Source organism: Rattus norvegicus, chromosome 6 (assembly GCF_036323735.1).
Source record: "Rattus norvegicus strain BN/NHsdMcwi chromosome 6, GRCr8, whole genome shotgun sequence".
Classification (NCBI taxonomy): Eukaryota; Metazoa; Chordata; class Mammalia; order Rodentia; family Muridae; genus Rattus; species Rattus norvegicus.
In genome coordinates, this window is record NC_086024.1 from 111,025,787 (window position 1) to 111,044,183 (window position 18,397).

Consider the following 18,397-nt stretch of genomic DNA (forward strand, 5'->3'; position numbering starts at 1 on the left):
CACAGCTCATGGCCTCTGACTTGGAGCTGTCCCCAGCCCAGATGGCCCTCTGAGGCCTCCAGATTTCCCCGGTTGGCAAGGCCAGCACAAGGCACCCCGGCAGAAAAACCCCTGAAAGAATGTGGCTTAGTTGGCAAAGTATTTGCCTAGCATGCACAGGCCCTAGGTTCAAGTAATAAATTGAGCGTAGTCTTCAGCTGTAATTTTAGCACTCAGGAAGTGAGGGAGGATTGCCTGCAAACTCAAGGTCATCTCTGACAACATAATGAGTTGAGAAGGTCTTGGCTACTTGAGACCCTGCTTCAAAAAAAAAAATTGGGTTGTTTTGTTGTTGTTGTTGTTATTGTTTTCTTAGAGTAGAAAAGTTGGAACTTGTAAAACCTGAGTTCAAAATCCAGCTCAGCCATGTCGTTGTTGAATGGCTGTAGATAAAGTGAACTTTTAAGCCTCAGATTTACTGCCTTCCCAGGGAGTTGGTCTTGAGGATGGAGTGGTGTGTGTTGAAAGGATTTGTCAAAGGAGGTGAGAGGCAGCTTTTGTTATTACTGATAGTGAATTCTTAGCAACTGCCCAGCAGGATGGGTGGGTGGTGAGTTTCTGTCCCCCCCTGGGCTATGGGCCTTGCTTTATGAGTCCTGAGTTCCTTCGAGCAGATAAGCTATCTCAGGGGATCCTGGGGTGTATCCAGCTAGGTGAGGAGGCAGAGTCACTGTGACAGCCTGGGGAAATAGATCAGAAGTTTGGGGGACAGAGAGAAGGAGCCATTCTGGTAGGAAAATGTGGTGAGGGTTTGAAACCCCAACAGAAGAGGTGGGGTGACAAGAGTCTGGGAGAGGTTGGGTGCAGAATGGGAACCTGGGTCTCTGCCCAAGGTGTTTTTAAAGGAAGTGCCTAGGAGCTGCTGGCCTGGAAAAAAATCACACCCATAGGGCTTGAGCTAGGCAGAACAGGTTGCCCCACCCACTTGCAGGGAGCAGCCTGACTCTGATGAGTGGACTGGCCAGGCTCCCAGCCCCAGAAACTCTGCCTGAGCCAGGTAGCCCTGCCCTTAGGGGGCATGAGCTCCTCCCCAGGATGCCCATCTGCTCCGAGGAGAACCCTCCGACCAGGAGACCTCTCCATGTCAGCAGTCACAGGTGTTTGCTGAGATGTGGGTAAGAAAGGGGGATCCGTCCCTCTGTCTGTCCATGTGTCAGGTGGAAAGCTGTGCTCAGGACCACCTGTGGTGTCTAATCGGTGGCTCTGTGCCCTCACAGCTAGATGAGGAAGAAGAGCGAAGGAAAAGGCGCCGGGAGAAGAACAAAGTTGCTGCAGCCAGATGCCGGAACAAGAAGAAGGAGCGCACGGAGTTCCTGCAGAGGGTGAGTGGAGCGGCTGCGGTGGGGAGGCGCCTTGTCCTTTGCAGGGGCTGATGTGCCCTGCAGCCAGGGACAGCCTCCGACACTGTACAACCCAGAGAAGGTAGAAGGACCTATGCTTTCCTCCACTGAACCTGGGTCCCGGGTTCTAACTGACCCAGTGGCCCACACCTGGAACTATCCATGTTGGTCCCTTGTGGCTACTACAGTGTTCTAGACTACATGCTAATGAAGTACAGTGTTAGGGCAATGTCATATCTGTGTGCAGTGGACGTAGCTCCTGGGCTGGCTACCAGGAAAATCTCCCTATATCGAATGCTTCATCCACACTGCATACCCCACTGGCCAGCCCTTAGCCCCGTTGAAGATGACCTTTGACTCTTTGCGGCTGCCCCCAGGGACCCGAGGTCTGGCCAATATGTGAAGGCCAGCCTCCAGTAGCTATCCTTTGCCTCCTGATGTCACCGGCCATTGCACACTATGATATGTCTAGCAGGGTGCTTGCCCTTTCTTACCCCTGGGTCCTATCCCTCAGCCTCTACCTTTACCTCAAAAATGGTGCCAGGGAAGGGGAGTGAATAGAAAACTCACTAGTCCCCAATAGTCAGCAATACCCCACCCAGTCATTGGTTTGTTACTGAGCAGTAACAGCAGTACTGTATGCTGACCCAACAGGCGGGCGTTATTGTTCTGCAAGCCACCACAGTGATGAGCGGTAATCATGCACATGGCAAAGCCAGGCACTATACTGAGTGCTGGGTGTGATCTCATTGGGTGGCCCGAGTAGCTGGTGAAGATAGGGATCTTTGTGGCTCCCTTCCCTCAAGTGAGGTGGGCACAGGGAGGATGTGATCCGTGCAGATCTCTTAGCCACTGAAGGATAGGACTGATGTCAGTACCTGCTACTAACCTCGGGTCTCCATGTTCCTATTCCTGCTCTGCCTCTCAGTTCCTTTGCTGGTTCATTCCTTAATTCGTTTATTAGTTGGACAAGTGCAGGAAATGCTCAGTGGTGCCCTAGGCACGCTGTTAGAGGGGCATGGCCTGTTGTCCTCCGACACCAGGGATTGTGCCCTCTTCTCATGTTGGCCATAAGCCGAGAGCAGTTCCGGGTTATAGGTGTGAACAGTGTGGGCTATCTGTAGACCTCTAGCTGTGCGCATCCTGGGCCAGTTAGTGTTTATCAAGAGGACTGAGCAGCCTGAGGCTGGGAGGTCTTAGACGAGTGGTGTGATAATGGGCCTTAAAGATGAGGGGAGTGTCCTATGCTGAATGCCCTGCGTCAAGTACCCGATGGACAGAGCCAGGAAGTGCAGGCAGGCTTCTCAGGAGAAACTTCCCATATGACTCCAGCTTCCTAGAGCTTGTCAGCCAGCTACCAGACAAGGTATGCCCACCCCGGAGGCTTCCAACTACACACCAGTTCAAGCACCTACTGTGCCCCGAGATGTCAGTGTCAGATGAAACTATCAAATGCCTACTGTGTGCCAGGCATTTCACGTGGTGACAACATTTCAATAAGGAAACACTAATTATTCCCATTTTAGAAGGTGATCCGTGGTTCAGAGAGACCAAGTTGCTTGCCCAAGCAACCTTGCTAGCAAGTTCAGGGCAGGAACTTGTCCCTCTCTCTATCTAGGTGATAATCAAGGCCTGCTGCACTATGGGTCAGTGGGTTCAATTCTCTCAGTGGACACACTATGGGTCAATGGGTCCAGTTCTCTCAGTGGACACACTATGGGTCAGTGGGTCCAGTTCTTTCAGTGGACACACTATGGGTCAGTGGGTCCAGTTCTCTCAGTGGATGCACTATGGGTCAGTGGGTCCAGTTCTCTCAGTGGACACACTATGGGTCAGTGGGTCCAGTTCTCTCAGTGGACACACTATGGGTCAGTGGGTCCTTTTCTCTCAGTGGACACACTACGGGTCAGTGGCTCCAGTGGTTGCTGGGAATTGAACTCAGGACCTCTGGAAGAGCAGCCAGTACTCTTAACCACTGAGCCATCTCTCCAGCCCCAAGAGACAAAATCTTAACCTACACCATTTCTATTCTAAGCCAACAAATGGCTTCAATTTTTCTAGTGCAATAAAGATGTACCAGAAGTCAGTACAGAGAGCAAACCCAAGGCAGATTCATCTCCCTGTTAGTGAAGTACCAGAAGATACAGGCCCGGTCACTTCTTCATTCATTAGGCAAACACTGCTGCTAGAAATCTAGAAATCATTAATTACACAGAGAAACCCTGTCTCGAAAAACCAAAAAGAAATCTAGAGACTTCTGCATACCTGTGTTCCCAGCACTTGAGTCTGAGGCAGGAGGATCACAGTGGGAAGTTAATCTAGGCTACCTAGTGAAAAGGAGTATCACAAGGGTGAGGCTAGCCTAGGCTACCTAGTGAAAAGGAGTATCACAGGTGTGAGGCTAGCCTAGGCTACCTAGTGAAAAGGAGTATCACAAGAGTGAGGCTAGCCTAGGCTACCTAGTGAAAAGGAGTATCACAAGGGTGAGGCTAGCCTAGGCTACCTAGTGAAAACTGTCTGAAAAACAAACAAAAAAATTAAAGTAGCTTTTAAAATCCTACAAGCCCATGGGCTTTTTGTTTTGTTTTGTGTTTTGTTTTGTTGGTTTATAGAGATGGATTCTCTGTGGAGCCTTGGCTGTCCTAGAACTCTATCTGTAAACCAGACTGGCCTCAGACTCAAAGAGATCCATCTTCCTCTGCCTCCTGAGTGCTGGGATTAAAGGCATGTGCCACCACTGCCCTGCTAATAAGCCACCGTCACAGGTTAGTGATCCTGTGACAGACAGGCCAAGTGCTCCAAACCTCACCTGTTTGTGTTTTGGTGAATCTGTGTGGTGTTGAATAGTGTGTCATAGTCTTCCCCAAGAGTTTTTGTTATTATTGGGGTTGGAAGACAGTGTCTTACGTAGACCAAGCTGGCTTTAAGTGTACTATGTAGCCAAGGCTGGTCTTGAACACCTAACTTCCTGAGGGTTCTAATTACATGCTTATGCTACTATGTTTATGTTCGTTTAGACACATCCAGTGAGAACTTCAGACACACCTTAACCAAGCCAGACTCCTTGCAGACTCCGTTTAGCACTGTTTAGCCCTGCTCCCCTCTCAGGCTTCACTGTACTAGCCACGCAGCCAACCCTCACTGCCCTGCCTCCCTCATTCTCCAAACCAAGGTGGTCCCCAAGACTCACTGAGTTGTCTTTGAATCATATTTCTTTTCCCCACTTTCTTCCTGCTCAGGGGTGAAAGGAGGGATCCCTCGAGCCCCTCGAGCCCTTCAGTTGTATATAGTGTTTTCCCTATGGGAACTCTTCCAGTCCTGGGGATCATCACCTCTACACCAACATGGCTGCCACGTGGCTCTCTCTGTCCTGCTTTCTCTGCCCTCTCCACCTTGTACCCTGCTGTGGTCCCTGCTGTGTCTTCACACAGGGCAGCTTGCCCCATCTCTCCTTTGCACTCAGAGTTTCTTACCTAGAGTCCCTCATCTCCTACACTCAGAATGGCGGTCGGTCATTAACTGGGCCTTGTGTGCCGAGTGCACACTCCTCAGGAGCCATGGGGAGTGGGGTGGGGGAGGGGGATCCTCATAAGCTTTGGATTCCCCAAAGCATTCATCTTCATTGCAGGCCGAGGCACATCCTCAGAGGTGGGTAGATGGCCCTGAGGCTTCTCAATACAATGGCTGAGGACAATCTGAAGATTGTGTTAGCAGCTTGGGCTGGGGGAGGTGAGGAGGGAGGAAACACTAGCCATCTCTCAGAATTCTGAGAACTGCAGACCAAGCCGGCATTCCAGTCTTGTCTCAGCCTGTCCCATTAAAAGCCACCATAGATTTTTTTTTTCTTAATATTTCCCCCTCTTGGCTTTTCTCCTTTTTAAAGCCATTGCTCTGAGTGTCTGGTCCTAAAGCCTGCCTCCCTCAGACATCCGGAGCTCCCTGGGAACCCATGCAGCCACCTCAGAGAAGGTGCACAAGACACACCTCTGACAGGCCTGCATCATGAGGGAGATAGCTTCTCCTACCTCAAGGTGTGGGGACCCCACCAAAGATCTCATTCTCAGAGGGAGGCTGTCCCCAACTGTACCCCACTGGGCAGAAGGACCTGCACACAGGCAGCCCCAAGTTTAGCCTGCTCTGGGACTAATACTGGTCCCTCAGCATCCGAACCGTTGGTGTCTAGGGCTGAAAGGTCTCATCTGGCACAATCACATCTTTATTCTCCATCCCTCATCTGCCAATAACTCTTCCTTAGCCGTGACAGCCAGACACTTCTCCAGACCCAGGGACAAAGTTATTCCCAGTGAGGAGCTCACTGGCCTGAGGCTCCTCAGCTCACACACGTGAGGAGAGCTTTCAGTTTCAGGCTATAAGAAAAGCAGGAAGACTCCATTGCCGTGTTCTTCCTGCCTGCTGTGCGAGCCCGAGGCCTTGAGCAGATGTGCTTGTCACCTGTCCTGGCTGTGCACACACAACCCCCTACCCATCACATCCTCAGCCTCCCTTCTTTGCCCAGGGCAGTAGGCGTTTCATCTGACATCAGTTTGAAAGCTCATTTCCGGTCCAGCATTCTAAACGGTTCAAGCTAATGGCCAGGAGGCACACGAGTTAGGAGGAATGTCTCACAGTGAGTTATCAATCCCACCCGACATAGCAAAGCACTTGGTCTTGTGTCGCCCCCCTGTGGGCCACCTTGGACCCTTGGTCTGTTCTTCATCAAGCAGAGGAGTTTTGGGTGTGTTCTTTTAGTCAACAGCAGGAAAGCTGTGAGGCTGGAGTAGTAGAGAAAAGGGAGTAAAAAGGGATCTGAACCCCCATGTATCATCTGGTCTCATCCTGCTGCGCCAGCGGTCAATACTGTGTGACACGGTGCTGCCTGACCAAAGTCTCCTTAGATGCTTCAGTGAAACCCTGCAGGCAGAAAACCATGGCAGCATCACAGGTCCCAGCCAGAATGGCTGGGCACCTCTCAGGAGCAGGCTGGCGGTGATAACTAATGGTGTGTCTCTGTCTGTACAGGAGTCAGAGAGGCTGGAGCTCATGAACGCAGAGCTAAAGACCCAGATAGAGGAGCTGAAGCTTGAGAGGCAGCAGCTGATCCTGATGCTCAACCGCCACCGGCCCACCTGTATCGTGCGTACAGACAGCGTCAGGACGCCGGAGTCGGAAGGCAACCCGCTGCTGGAGCAGCTGGACAAGAAGTGACTGAAAGCCTGGAGGAGGCAGCGGAGGAAGAGGAGGAAGAGGAGGAGCAGCAAAGAGGAGGAGGAGCAAAGTGATGGAGGGCCCCTCCCGGGCACGTGACAAACTCTATGATGAGGCTTAGCATAACTGGCCTCCAGCTGGCTCTTTTTGGAAACTCAGCCCAGCCGCACAAGAGCAAGAGCGGACTGAAGAAACCAGAGGGACCAGGTGCTGAGACCAAGGTTGACCCGCAGATAGGGGCTGCCCCACTCCAGGGCCCAACTTGAAGGGCACCTAAGCCGGAGAGGTGCCAAACCAGGTAGCCACCTTGGGCTCTCTCCGCCAAGACTCCCACCCAGGGGACTACGGAGCAGCCAAGAAAAGCCATGCATTGCAAACACAGTGTGGCCGAGGATGGAGCTCAGCGGAGTCTGTAATCCACCTTCCCCAGCCCTGCCCAAGCCCGGTGGAAAGGGGGTGCACTGTGGGGCTGCGATGGCCCAGCTGGAGTTTGCTGAGGCACTGAGGCGCGGGCGCCCTTCCAAAGCACACACCCAATCAATGAATGTTTACAGACTGGCTGTCCTGGCGGGGCTTCCAACTGCACACGGTTTTTTTATACTTTCTTTCTTTCTTTTTTTTTTTTTTAATATTTTTTACAAAAAAAAGATTTTATACGAGCAATATATATATGTGGATTTCTATAATCACTCGATGTGACACAGTACAAATATGCTATGGTCTGCTGTTACAGCCATTGTAATTCCTAAGTACTGTAGGCTCTGGGTGTTGGGGGGGTAGCCAGGCGGGTGGGGTACATTTCCATCCTTGTAACCCCTTCCTAGTACTCAGTCCTGTATCGCTCAGTAAACATTGCTCTTAATTACCCAGCTGCCTCGAGTGGTGTCTGCCCAGGGAGAGGGCATGCCCAGGGCAGATGTTTGGGAAGAGTTTCCAAACCTGCCCTACCAAGTAAGCCTGAATATGCCCATTTCACAGATGAGGAGTCTGAGGCCTAGAGATGTTAAAGAACTCTGCACATACCATTTTGAGAGTACTTGCTTCATTTACTTAGGCCAAGTTTTTAAAAAATTGTGTGTGTGTGTGTGTGTGTGTGTGTGTGTGTGTGTGTATGTATGTATGTGTGGTGGAGTATGTGTCTTTGTGTAGATGTGTGCAGAATTTGGATCCCTAGGAGTTGGAGTTACAGGCTGTTGCGAGCCATCTGATATGCTTCCTGGGGATTGAACTTGGGTCCTCTCTCCTCCAGCTTCCTTTTGAGTATACCCTTGAGTGTGCCAGGCACTGCAACAAACTGAACCACTGCTGGGAGCAAAGCAGCCCTGGCCTTGCACCATGGATCCCGCAATTGGCTTATCTTGTGCTCGCTCGATTCAAACCTGTCTCCCTTCATCTTCTCAGCAGCCTCGTCAAGGGGCAGCTGTGGTCCCCAGTTCATAGACGGGGAATTGGAGACTCGGGGAGACAAGATGAAGCCACTGCTTGTTGAAGCCTTAACTGACAAGTTCAAGGCCCCGTTTACTTCCTACGATAGCACAGAGCAGGCCTTCTCATTGTACAAATAGCTTAACCAAAGCTCAGAGAGAACGCGTGACTTACCCAGGGTCGCTCAGCCAGCAAGAAACAGAGCTGGTATTTGAATTCCACCTCCAGAGACACAAGGCTTTCCCCATCACCAGCTGTCTCTGATTGCCCTTACGGATGAATGCCGCACCCCTGAGAGCAGGAAGTTTAGAGCCCGCCGCTATAAATATAACTTGGGATAAAGCCGTGGACACTAGAGCAGTGGTTCCCAATGTTGAGCATGACCTCTTTGGGGGTGTCAGATATCCTTTATATCAGACATATACGTTATGATTTATGGGAGTAGCAGAGTTGCAGTTATGAAGTAGCAACGGGAATAATTTTATGGTTGGGGGTCACCACAACACGAGGAACTGTATTAAAGCATTGCAGCAGTAGGAAGGTTGAGAACCATTGCTCTAGAGAGTTCTAGATTGGCCCATGATGGTATAGGGGATCAACTCTCCCAGTCAAGGAGTATATGGCCTAGAGACATAAATATCTCTTATCTCCACAGTCAGATATCCTGCTTGGAGAGCTGGAGCAGCTCAGAGTCATTCACACGGCAACCAGCATTTACTCAGCAAGCTAGGTGTGCTTTCTCAGTTTCTGTTAGGGCTCTGAGTGACAGGCAAGGTACTTGCTATTCCCCGCCTTCTACTCAGAGGCTAACCCGGCCTAAAGTTTACCCAGCTGCAGAGAAGCAGCATGGGGGCAGACTTGAAGATGCTACTTCCTGGGAACGTAACTTCTTGATGTTGAATAAGGATCGCCAGTGACCTCCATCACAGACAGAGCCTAGTGGAGAGCAGGGACGGGGCAGAAGTGGAAAACAGGTCACTAGTAAACGGTTGTTCCCTCTCTTCTTCTTGAGTTAACTCTGTCCTATTTGCATGGTGTGATCTATCTACAAGTGCAGAGTCCCAGCCTGGAGGCGGGGCATGGCCAGCACAGTCTGCCATGACAACACACAGGAGTGACCTGTCACCTGTGCTCTTTCAACCCGTTCAGTCAGGAGGAAGAGGAGAGTGAGAATCTGTAAAAATGCCTGCAGATGCTCCTGCAGGGTTACTGCTCACCCCAGGCAGTGGCCCTTCTAGTTCCCTGCTGGGATGCCTTTTTTAGGGCCAGCCCTTCTTAGGCTATGTAGATGGCTGTCCCCCAGACCAGTGACCTGAACTGATGTCCCTGCCATAGTTACACTCATCGGCTTCACCATCAGAGAGCCAGCTCAAGGGAGCTTCCTGTGTGTCCCACACTGTGCGTGTGTTTCAGCTGTTTGGCATGGCTTTTTGGGGAGGTCCATGCTACAGTCTCAGAAAGACGAAGAAGAGAGAGGAGGACCTCACCCAAGGTCACAAACCTGTTAGGTGGCAGTGCCAGGATGCTATTATAAACTCCTCTGGTAGATAACAGCTGGGCCGGAACCTCCCTGGGAAAGGAAATGCTGCCTCAGTTTGGTTTGTCTGTAATGAGACCTCGGCTGCCAGAGGATCACTGCGGGAGCGACGCGCACAAAACCTCATGTGCTCACGGCACACACCGAGTCCCCGGTGATAGCTTATTTCTCCGCTGCCAAACTGAGCCAATTAAAGCCCTATATTAAAGGCAGGTTTATTGGGAAGCTGCAGTCGGGTGAGTTCATTGGCCCTAAGGACAAAGGCCTGGGAAGGGGGTGGGCCAGGGGAGGGAAAGAGAGAAGAGGAGAAGAAGAAAAGAGAGAGACCAAAAATGTCTGGATTATATATGGAAGAGCCTCTGGGGAAGAGCAGCCTAGCCCCTGTGCTGGAAAGTTCAGGGTTGGGGGTAAGGGTATGCCAGGTAGGGACTGAGGGATGCTGGAAGAACCTGGAGGCCAGGTCTGCTTTGGTAGGTAAAATATACACCTCAGTCCTATGTCCTGGAGTCAGAAACCAAATACCCAGCTCTAATGCCCATCTACAGATGAGAGCTTAATGTGAACACACATACACACACATTCACACACACACCAACACACACATATATACATACACATATATACATACATATACATATATACATACACACACATACATATACATATACACATATATATACACACACACATATACACACACATATATACATACACACACATTCACACACACTCACACGCATGAATGCTCACACATACACACACACTCACACACTCACATACACACTCACACACTCACACATACACTCACACACTCACTCACACACACCAACACACACACATATATATGTACATACATATATACATACACATACATATACATACACACATACATATACATACACACATACATATACACACACACATATATACATACACACATACCACACACACATACACATATATATATACATACACACATTCACACACACGCGTGCGTGCTCACACATACACACACTCACACACATTCACATACACACACTCACATACACACATACACACACACACATATATATACATACACATACACACACCACATGCACAGCACACACACACATATACCACACACACATTCACATACACACACACACACACACACACACACACACACACACACGCAATCTGTAAAGCAGGACATAAGCTCCTAGTCTTCTGGGGGACGTTCTCTGGAAGGAATGGGAGTAAGTGGGTATTACCCTACCTTCTGTTAGTGACTCTAGTTGGTATTTATCACATAACATTATTCAAATACCTTGTCGTCTTCTAAGGACAAGCTGCCCAGAGTTTGTGTTCTGACCACATCTTGTCCCCATAATGTGATAGATACCTAACACCCAAAACTCCTGGGCTCCTACATCATTCCTAGGTGTCCAGGACAAAGCAACTGAGTTTTGTGCAGTCTCAGCCTGAAAAAGATAACTGAGACACATTCACCACCACAGAGTAGGATGGTCAGGGTGTCGCTGCAGGAAGCGTCCATCTTCCCTCCGCCAGCAGGACTCTGGCAAGAGAAATAAATATATGTAGTGATTCAGTGTGGACCAGGGTAGCAGGGCTTTTCCTCTGACTAGTAGTTCCTACGAAAATAGACTTGACAAGAGCTCTGTCATGGGCTCCCAAAAATGCCCAAGAATCCACTGAAGCCCTGCTATGCTAAAGGAAAACTGGAGGTGATCTAATTGCCAGTGGAGGTAAGGCAAACAATGAGAGTGTCTCACAAACCCCAGTGTTAGCCTGAGAGTGTCTCACAAACCCCAGTGTTAGCCTGAGAGTGTCTCACAAACCCAGTGTTAGCCCTTAGAAATGAGCTGTCTATCATTATGGGTGAATCTCAGAAACAGTGGGAGGGTGAACTACACAGGGATGTCAGGCATGGAGCTTTTCACAACACGTTAAATGGTACATTATTAAGGGCACACAGAGATCTGGGTAGCAGGCAGAAGAGCAAATGCAAGAATGCTATAAATAACGAAATCAGTGACAGGGACTGACTCTGCGGCTGGGCAGGGACAGGCAGCAGCTTCGGCGAGGATAAGTAGGACAAGGGGTTTCGGCTGCACGTGTGACCGTCATTAAAAGTAGAGTGACTCCAGACTTGTCAGAGGCGGGCTATGTGCTCCTAGGTGCAATTTATACTCTGCCTTTGTCCGGTTTGTGTTTCCTGATAAAAGAGAGCAAATTGTGATGCAAATAGAAGATTTAGTTCTCTTCCTCTTCTTCTTATTCTTTTTTTTTTTTTCAGTTTTTTTCTGCCTTTTGTTTTCCAACTCTTTCCTTAGCAAACTCAGGAAATAAAAGCCACTCTGAAATTACAATGGATTGCAACACTTGGCTCTGACTTTGTGCAAGTTCACTTGCGTGTCTGGAGGGAAAGGGAAGTAATTCAGAGTGTGAGTCTAGTTGGCTGTGCCCTGGGGTGGGTGCTCTGAGGGTGTTTACCGTGGAGAGCATGGCTTTGCTTGGGTTCTGCAGCTCTGGGTGCTTGAGTGCTGGGGTGGGCAGCTAAGGTGGGTTCAAGAATCCCTGCTCCCTGGATCATATCCTAGTCCCTTAATGCTGACTTTGCAACCCAACCCCGTGTGCAAAGACTCCACAGTGCCCCTTCGCTAGAGATGCCAGGGTGTGGGGACAGCTTCTGGAAGACGAGAGCCCAGTGGATCCCGCTGCACTGCTTCCTGTCGCCTGCTATGACATTACCGCAGTAAAATGACTTTGAAGAACATGTATTTCGATATCTCACAGCTTTGGACCTCAGAAGTATGAAATGCTTGTAACTTGGCTAATGCCAAGGCTTTGGCAGGACTGGCCCTTCTGAAGGCTAGGGAAGAATCTGTGGTCTTGGTTTTTCCAGAGCTGATGCTCACAGCCCTTGATTCAGAGCCTCTTTCCTCTCCAAAGAGAGTGATAACTGCTCAAGCCCTTGCGTGCCCTATTCGCCTGATACCTTGTTCTTCTTACACAGCTGTCCATTCCTGCGCCGAGCCATCTCCCTGGCTCCCACTACAGTTTAAGGAACCTCTTGATAACATTGTTCCCATTCAGCGCCTCCAGGAGAATCTATTTTTAAGGCTGATTAACAGCCTTATCTCGGAATGCAAACTTAGTTTCCCCTGGTCTATGACCACAGGTTCCAAGGATTAGAATGTGGCTCTCTAATCATAGTGACCAGAAGGGCTGGCTAGTACTCTGCCTACCACCGAGAAAATGAAGACTTGGAGATCCTCCCAGGAAAAACAGGCTACACTCCCTGTAAGCACCACCAGACATGTGCTGTACCTCCACCACTCACCTCAGTGCCTGGCACACAGATCTGCACATAAACTGACAGATCCGTGAAGCCATACAAACACGGGCAAGGCCCGATACAGAGATAAATACCCAGAATACCAAGACACATAGGGCTGTGCACAGATGCACAGTAAATACAAAATAATGAGATCCTCCTCTTACTCCTTCACATCAAGTTCTGAAATTTTGAACCAAGCTTCTTTACCATACTGGCATGCCTTCGTCATTTGAGAATGGTTAAATTTGGTTAATAAGGAGGTTAGTTGAGCTGGATGTCCTGTTTCAGATTAAAAACCGTGAGACAGGACCTGCACCAAACCAAGCCATTCAACATTCCAGCACGGAGCAGAGAGGGGCTCAGGTAACTCCCACCGCTAGCTGAGGAGCAATCGACAGTTGCTTCGAAGGCGGGAAGCCATTTTTATTTAGGAGTGTGGCCCCTGGTAGGTTGAACATGCCTACATCCACGTGTGTATGGGCACCGCCAACCGGACTCAATAGATTTTTTTTTTAAAGGACTTGAAGTTGGGAATGAGTGCAAAGTGTAGCCAGAGGGATGAGGAAAAAGTAGAGGGTTGTTTATGGTCCAAAAATACGATACGAATACATGACATTCTCAAAGAATAAATATAAATGTATTAACTATTTTGGAAGACTGATTTCTTGCTAGGCTTCTAATAACAGTGTTCGTTTTCAGTCCTGACTCTGCTTTTTCCCATAATCCAGTCTGAGTAGGTATGAACAACTCCACACCGGATGCAGATGGCACCTCCTACAGGTGTAGGCTCCTAAAAGTCATGCTTCCTATCCTGGAGGTCCTCTGTGCCACACGCACAATCTGGAGATTCAGGAAGTCAAACACTTTTTCCTCTCATTCTCCCGATTCCTGGTCCTGAGGTCTCTCCTGCCATCCCTGGGAAGGCCTTACAGGGTTAGAGAAGGCCTGTAAGAGGAAGTCACAGAGCGGAGGTGCAAATTATAGAAGGGAGGTGCAGAGAGGAGCTGTAGAGGTGAGCTGGCCCTGTAACATATGTTCTAGTTGCCACTTTCTTTGTCCTATGTCCTTCCTGCTCCCCCTCTGTCCCCTCCTGAGCATGAGGCTTTGTTTCAGGAGGTGCTTAGAGAAGCCAGGCTAAGCCATGTGCTGCCAGTGGTAGACAGTGGGGAGGGCAATGCCCGGCCTCTGTAGTGCACAGCTGCTTGGATATCTACATGGCTTGACACGCGACACAGGTAGAAAGGACGCCCGTGGCACCTGAGTGCTCGGAAGGCCAGTTACAAATCTGGAGTTGATGACTACCTTTTGCCAACTGTTTGGAAGTCAGCTGGCTATAAGTTCAAGAGTTCCATGAAAACCAGAATTGACCTTGGTAGTGTTTAAGGGAGCCCTTGGCTGTATGGCATCAGGTCACGCTGTGCTGAGAACTGAACCCAGAATCAGATTGTGAAGGTAACAGACTTATTTATAAGTGAATGACTCTTGATGAATTTCCTCTCAAGACGCCACTGGGTGTGGTGATGACACCTTTAACCCCAGCACTTTGGGAGGCAGAGGCAGGCAGATCTCTGAGATCAAGGCCAGCCTTGTCTACAGAGTGAGTTGCAGGTGAGCCAGGACTACATGAAGGAAACCTGCCTTGAAAAAGCCAAAACCTAAAAAGGAAGAAAAGGTTATGCTTATTTATTTGTCTGTCTGTCTGTCTGTTTATATACCATAGTACACTTATAGAGCTCAAAGAACAGACTAGAGGAATCTGTTTTCTTATTTCTACAATGTGGGTCCCAGGGATCAAATCCAGGTGGTCACCCCTGGCAGCAAGCTCCCTCACCTACCAAGCACATCTCACCAGCCCCTTGATGAATTTTTTTTACACTAAATTCAGGGCCCTAAAAAAGAACACCCCAGGGCAACAGACCCTAACACCTGAAATTGAAGGGGGCATTTAGGTAAATGGGAATCACGAACCCCCAGAATTTGTTAGATGTTGTGGACAAGCAGCGTCTTGTCCCTTCTTAGAGGAGATCAGCTCCCTTGCACAGGGAAGCAGGATGGTGTTTATCCTCAGGACCACCTATCTCCTCCACACCCGCTCACAGGCAGACACACACAGCTACGTGTCAGCACAGACCCACAGACCGGGGAAATGCCTGCCCGAAAGGTGATTACTCACTTGTTAGAGGAAGCACAGACCCTGGATGACAGGTATCTGCAGGAAAGGACACGTGGGAAAGGTTGCATCTCATCAGTGTTGAGATACAGACTGGAAAAGTGGGAGCGAGCGCTCACCCTCGACTGGAGCATCGGCATCATCTGGGATGCATGTTGCTCCACTGCTCATGTAGCTCCCCAGAGCCTGTAGATGACGCTGGCCTGTAAGTGGTCCTGCTGAGGAAGGGCCAGGGAGAGTTGGCACAAGATGGGAAGATCATCATCTGACTGCTCCTTTTGAGACCCAGAGGTGTTACCCCAGGTGAGAGGAACACTCTGATAAGGGACACCAGCATCTCGGAGAAACTTGGCACTGGTCACTCTGCAGCAAGGGCTGACCATAGGAAAGGTGCCCTAAGACTGGCGCTGCCTGGCATCAACAGTGATTATGGAAGTGCAGAATGGGGGAGGCCTGGTAAAGACACGAAGGGCATCATTACATTGTGGCTGCCCTCATCTGTGTCTGGGTGGACGTCAGCTTGAAGCCCCAGAACGCAGTGGTGGAAGGGCACTAGGGACTCTGCTGAGGCCTTCCTACATCCCCAGAACACTCTAGAGTAGGGAAATGGACTTCTCAGCTCTCCTGAGGACAAGTGACTCTCCTCCTCCATGTCCGTCAATATAAAGGGTGTGAGGTGACAGTAACACCAGGGAACCCATGCTGGCTAGATCTATGTCAACTTGACACAGCTAAGGTCATGTTGGAAGAGGAAATCTCATTTGGGAAAATGCCCGCACTAGATTGGCTTTGCAGCCAAGCCTGTGGTGCATTTTCTTGATCAGTGAATGAAGCGGGAGGTCCCAGCCATTGTGGGTGGGGACATCCCTGGGCAGGTGGTCCGGGTGCTCTAAGAAAGCAGGCAGAGCAAGCCATGAAGAGCAAGCCAGTAAGGAACACCCCTCCACGGCCACTCTATCAGCCACTGCCTCCAGGTTCCAGCCCTGCCTTCCCTCCGTGCTGTGGAATTAATTACACACTGAAATGAACCCTCTCCTCCTCAAGTCACTTTTAGTCAGGGTGTTTTATCATATCGCAGTAGTAGAAAATTAACCAAGACAGAGCCTAAGAACTGTCAGCCTGGGGACGGTGACACAGTAATGGATGGTGACTGGCCCCAGTCTGCCCCACAGTGGTTCCAGTGGTGAGTTACAGTCACATCCTTCCTGTTGGCGTTTGCCAAGCGTGTGCACTTGGGATGAAGACGCTTGGGGACGGCAGAGTCCTCATGATGGGTCATTCTCGACATTCAGTGGCTTTTGATGGGGAAAGCTGAGTAGACTCATTCAAAGTTCTTCCACCGCAGCAAGAAGTCAGAAATGACACCTCACCCTCTGTGCAACTGCGGGGAAAGAGCGTCTGGACTAAGAGCCCAGAGGATGTGGGTGGTAGTGGTCCTCACCAGACCACTGTTGGATTCACTGACCCCTGAGAAGGGTGGATTGCAGAGGCTGATGGTTGACTACTGTGACCCTAGACTACTGTTGCCAGTGTGCTGGGTGTCTTATCATTAGAACAGATGATACCACGTGGTCACTCAGGCAAGGCCTTCTTCTTACTCTCCATCAACAGATAGGATTAAAAAAAAAATTAGTAGCTCACTTCGGTTGGTACCATTGCTCGGATGTTGAACATCCCCCAAAGGCCCATGCGTTAGTGGCTTGATCCTCAGTCTGTGGTGCTGTTAGGAAATGGGTTGAACTTTTTAAGAAACGTAGCTACGTAAGAGGGAGTTAGGTCACCCCAGCTCCTTCCTCTCTCTTTGGGTTACCTGGTTGTTAGGAGGTGAATGGCTTCCTCTACCATGAATTTGGTTCCATGATCTCTGCCTCATCACTGGCCCAAGGCCACGGGGCCAAGCAACTTAGAACCAAAGCCTCGGAAATAATCAACTAAGAGTAATCCCAACTGCATGGTTATCTTGGGTATTCTGTTGGAGTCTGACCAATACAGATGGCAACTGTTTGAGGCTCTGATTGGTAAATTTATTCTTCTCACATTTTGCCAATTGGGGCGGCGGGATCCAAACCAGCTTCCTCTTGCAGGGGGAAGGCAGAGGTGTCCGTCATTCAGTATCTAGCTAGGGGATTACCTTGACTCTCCTGCTCTTCTTCCTAGTGTGGGATGAAGGAAGTTTGTGCCTCTTGACATTCCATAGTCTCCCGAAGCTCCCACTGGATGGATGTCATTATGCTCATGAGACCCACAGAACAAGAAGTAGCAATCGCTGGACACCTAGTAAGCCACAGAGGTGACAGACAATGGGAAAGAAACCCTAGGTGGATTTGTAGACCTGCCTGCCATATTGAGGACGTTCGCACTTCTCCGTTGGTCTGAAATGTCCCAAAGCATCCCCTTCAAAGTGAGGCTCAAGTTACTGCATGTTATGCCAGCCACAGAGAAAGGGCCATGCCTTAGCAGACTTTTGGGTTTGGAGACAACATACCTAAGTGTTAGGGATAGTGGTCTAGCCTACACCAATAGCTTGGAAACCTTCCAGCTTCGAGGCTCGGCAGCTTGTCTATCCTGCAGCTGTAGCTCTCCCGCCATCAATACCATGTAACTAATGATACATCAGAGCCAAAAGAGGCCATGGCCCATCTGGCCTCCTCTAGATGGTTCCACTGACAGAGCCCAGGGTAGTCCACACTAACCTATACCTGGTGTTGGGAAGTCCTTTTTCATCCCTTTCCCAGAGATGCTCAGGATATAAATGGAGTCCATCCAACCCAACAGCTTCTTGAATGACCTCTTCTTCTCCTTCCTGCTCCTCCTCCTCTTCTTCCTCCTACAGCTTGGGCAGGGGAGAGGGTCATGCAGAAAGCAGCATGCTGGGATATGAGAGGATGGGTCCCATAGGACCCTGTTTTGCTTTGCAAAGCTGTATTCCGTTCCTCCACGCTCAGATTCCCAAACCAGGCAAAAGTATAATCATCCTAAAAACAGTTCTTTCGGCACATGGTGACCTGCTGTCACTTGCTGTCTCTGTTCATGCCTCAATTTAAAAAACTCTTTTATTTTGTGTGCGGATGTTTGTGTAGTGCCTGCAAAGGCCACAAGATGGCGTGATATCCCTTGAGACGGGCGTTACAAACGATTGTGAGCAATTATGTGGGAGCTGAGAATCAAACCAAGTCCTCCCAGTGCTGTTAACTGCTGATCCAACTCCCAGCCCCACAGCTCTAATACCTGGATTCACTGTTTTCTGAGTTAAAATACAGATGGAAACTGTAAGCCTCTCATCACCTAGCTTTATAAAAGCAAACTGTAAGTTCTGCCACCCTTATCTGGCATACATA

The 18,397-nt window shown here is 49.6% G+C and overlaps 1 protein-coding gene across 2 annotated transcripts in view; it reads left to right on the forward strand.

Annotated features, from left to right (window-relative positions):
* Jdp2 (Jun dimerization protein 2) overlaps positions 1 to 7,606 on the forward strand; it is a 44,466-nt gene extending 36,860 nt beyond the window's left edge. The window contains exons 3-4 of one of the 2 annotated variants that reach the window (XM_008764734.4): positions 1,257 to 1,361; positions 6,399 to 7,449. In XM_008764734.4, coding sequence (XP_008762956.1) covers positions 1,257 to 1,361; positions 6,399 to 6,584 — 291 coding nt within the window. In that variant the 3' untranslated portion in view covers positions 6,585 to 7,449. Of the gene's footprint in view, positions 1 to 1,256; positions 1,362 to 6,398 lie in introns of both variants that reach the window. The other variant, NM_053894.3, reaches the window with a different exon arrangement.
* The last annotated feature ends 10,791 nt before the right edge of the window (positions 7,607 to 18,397 follow it).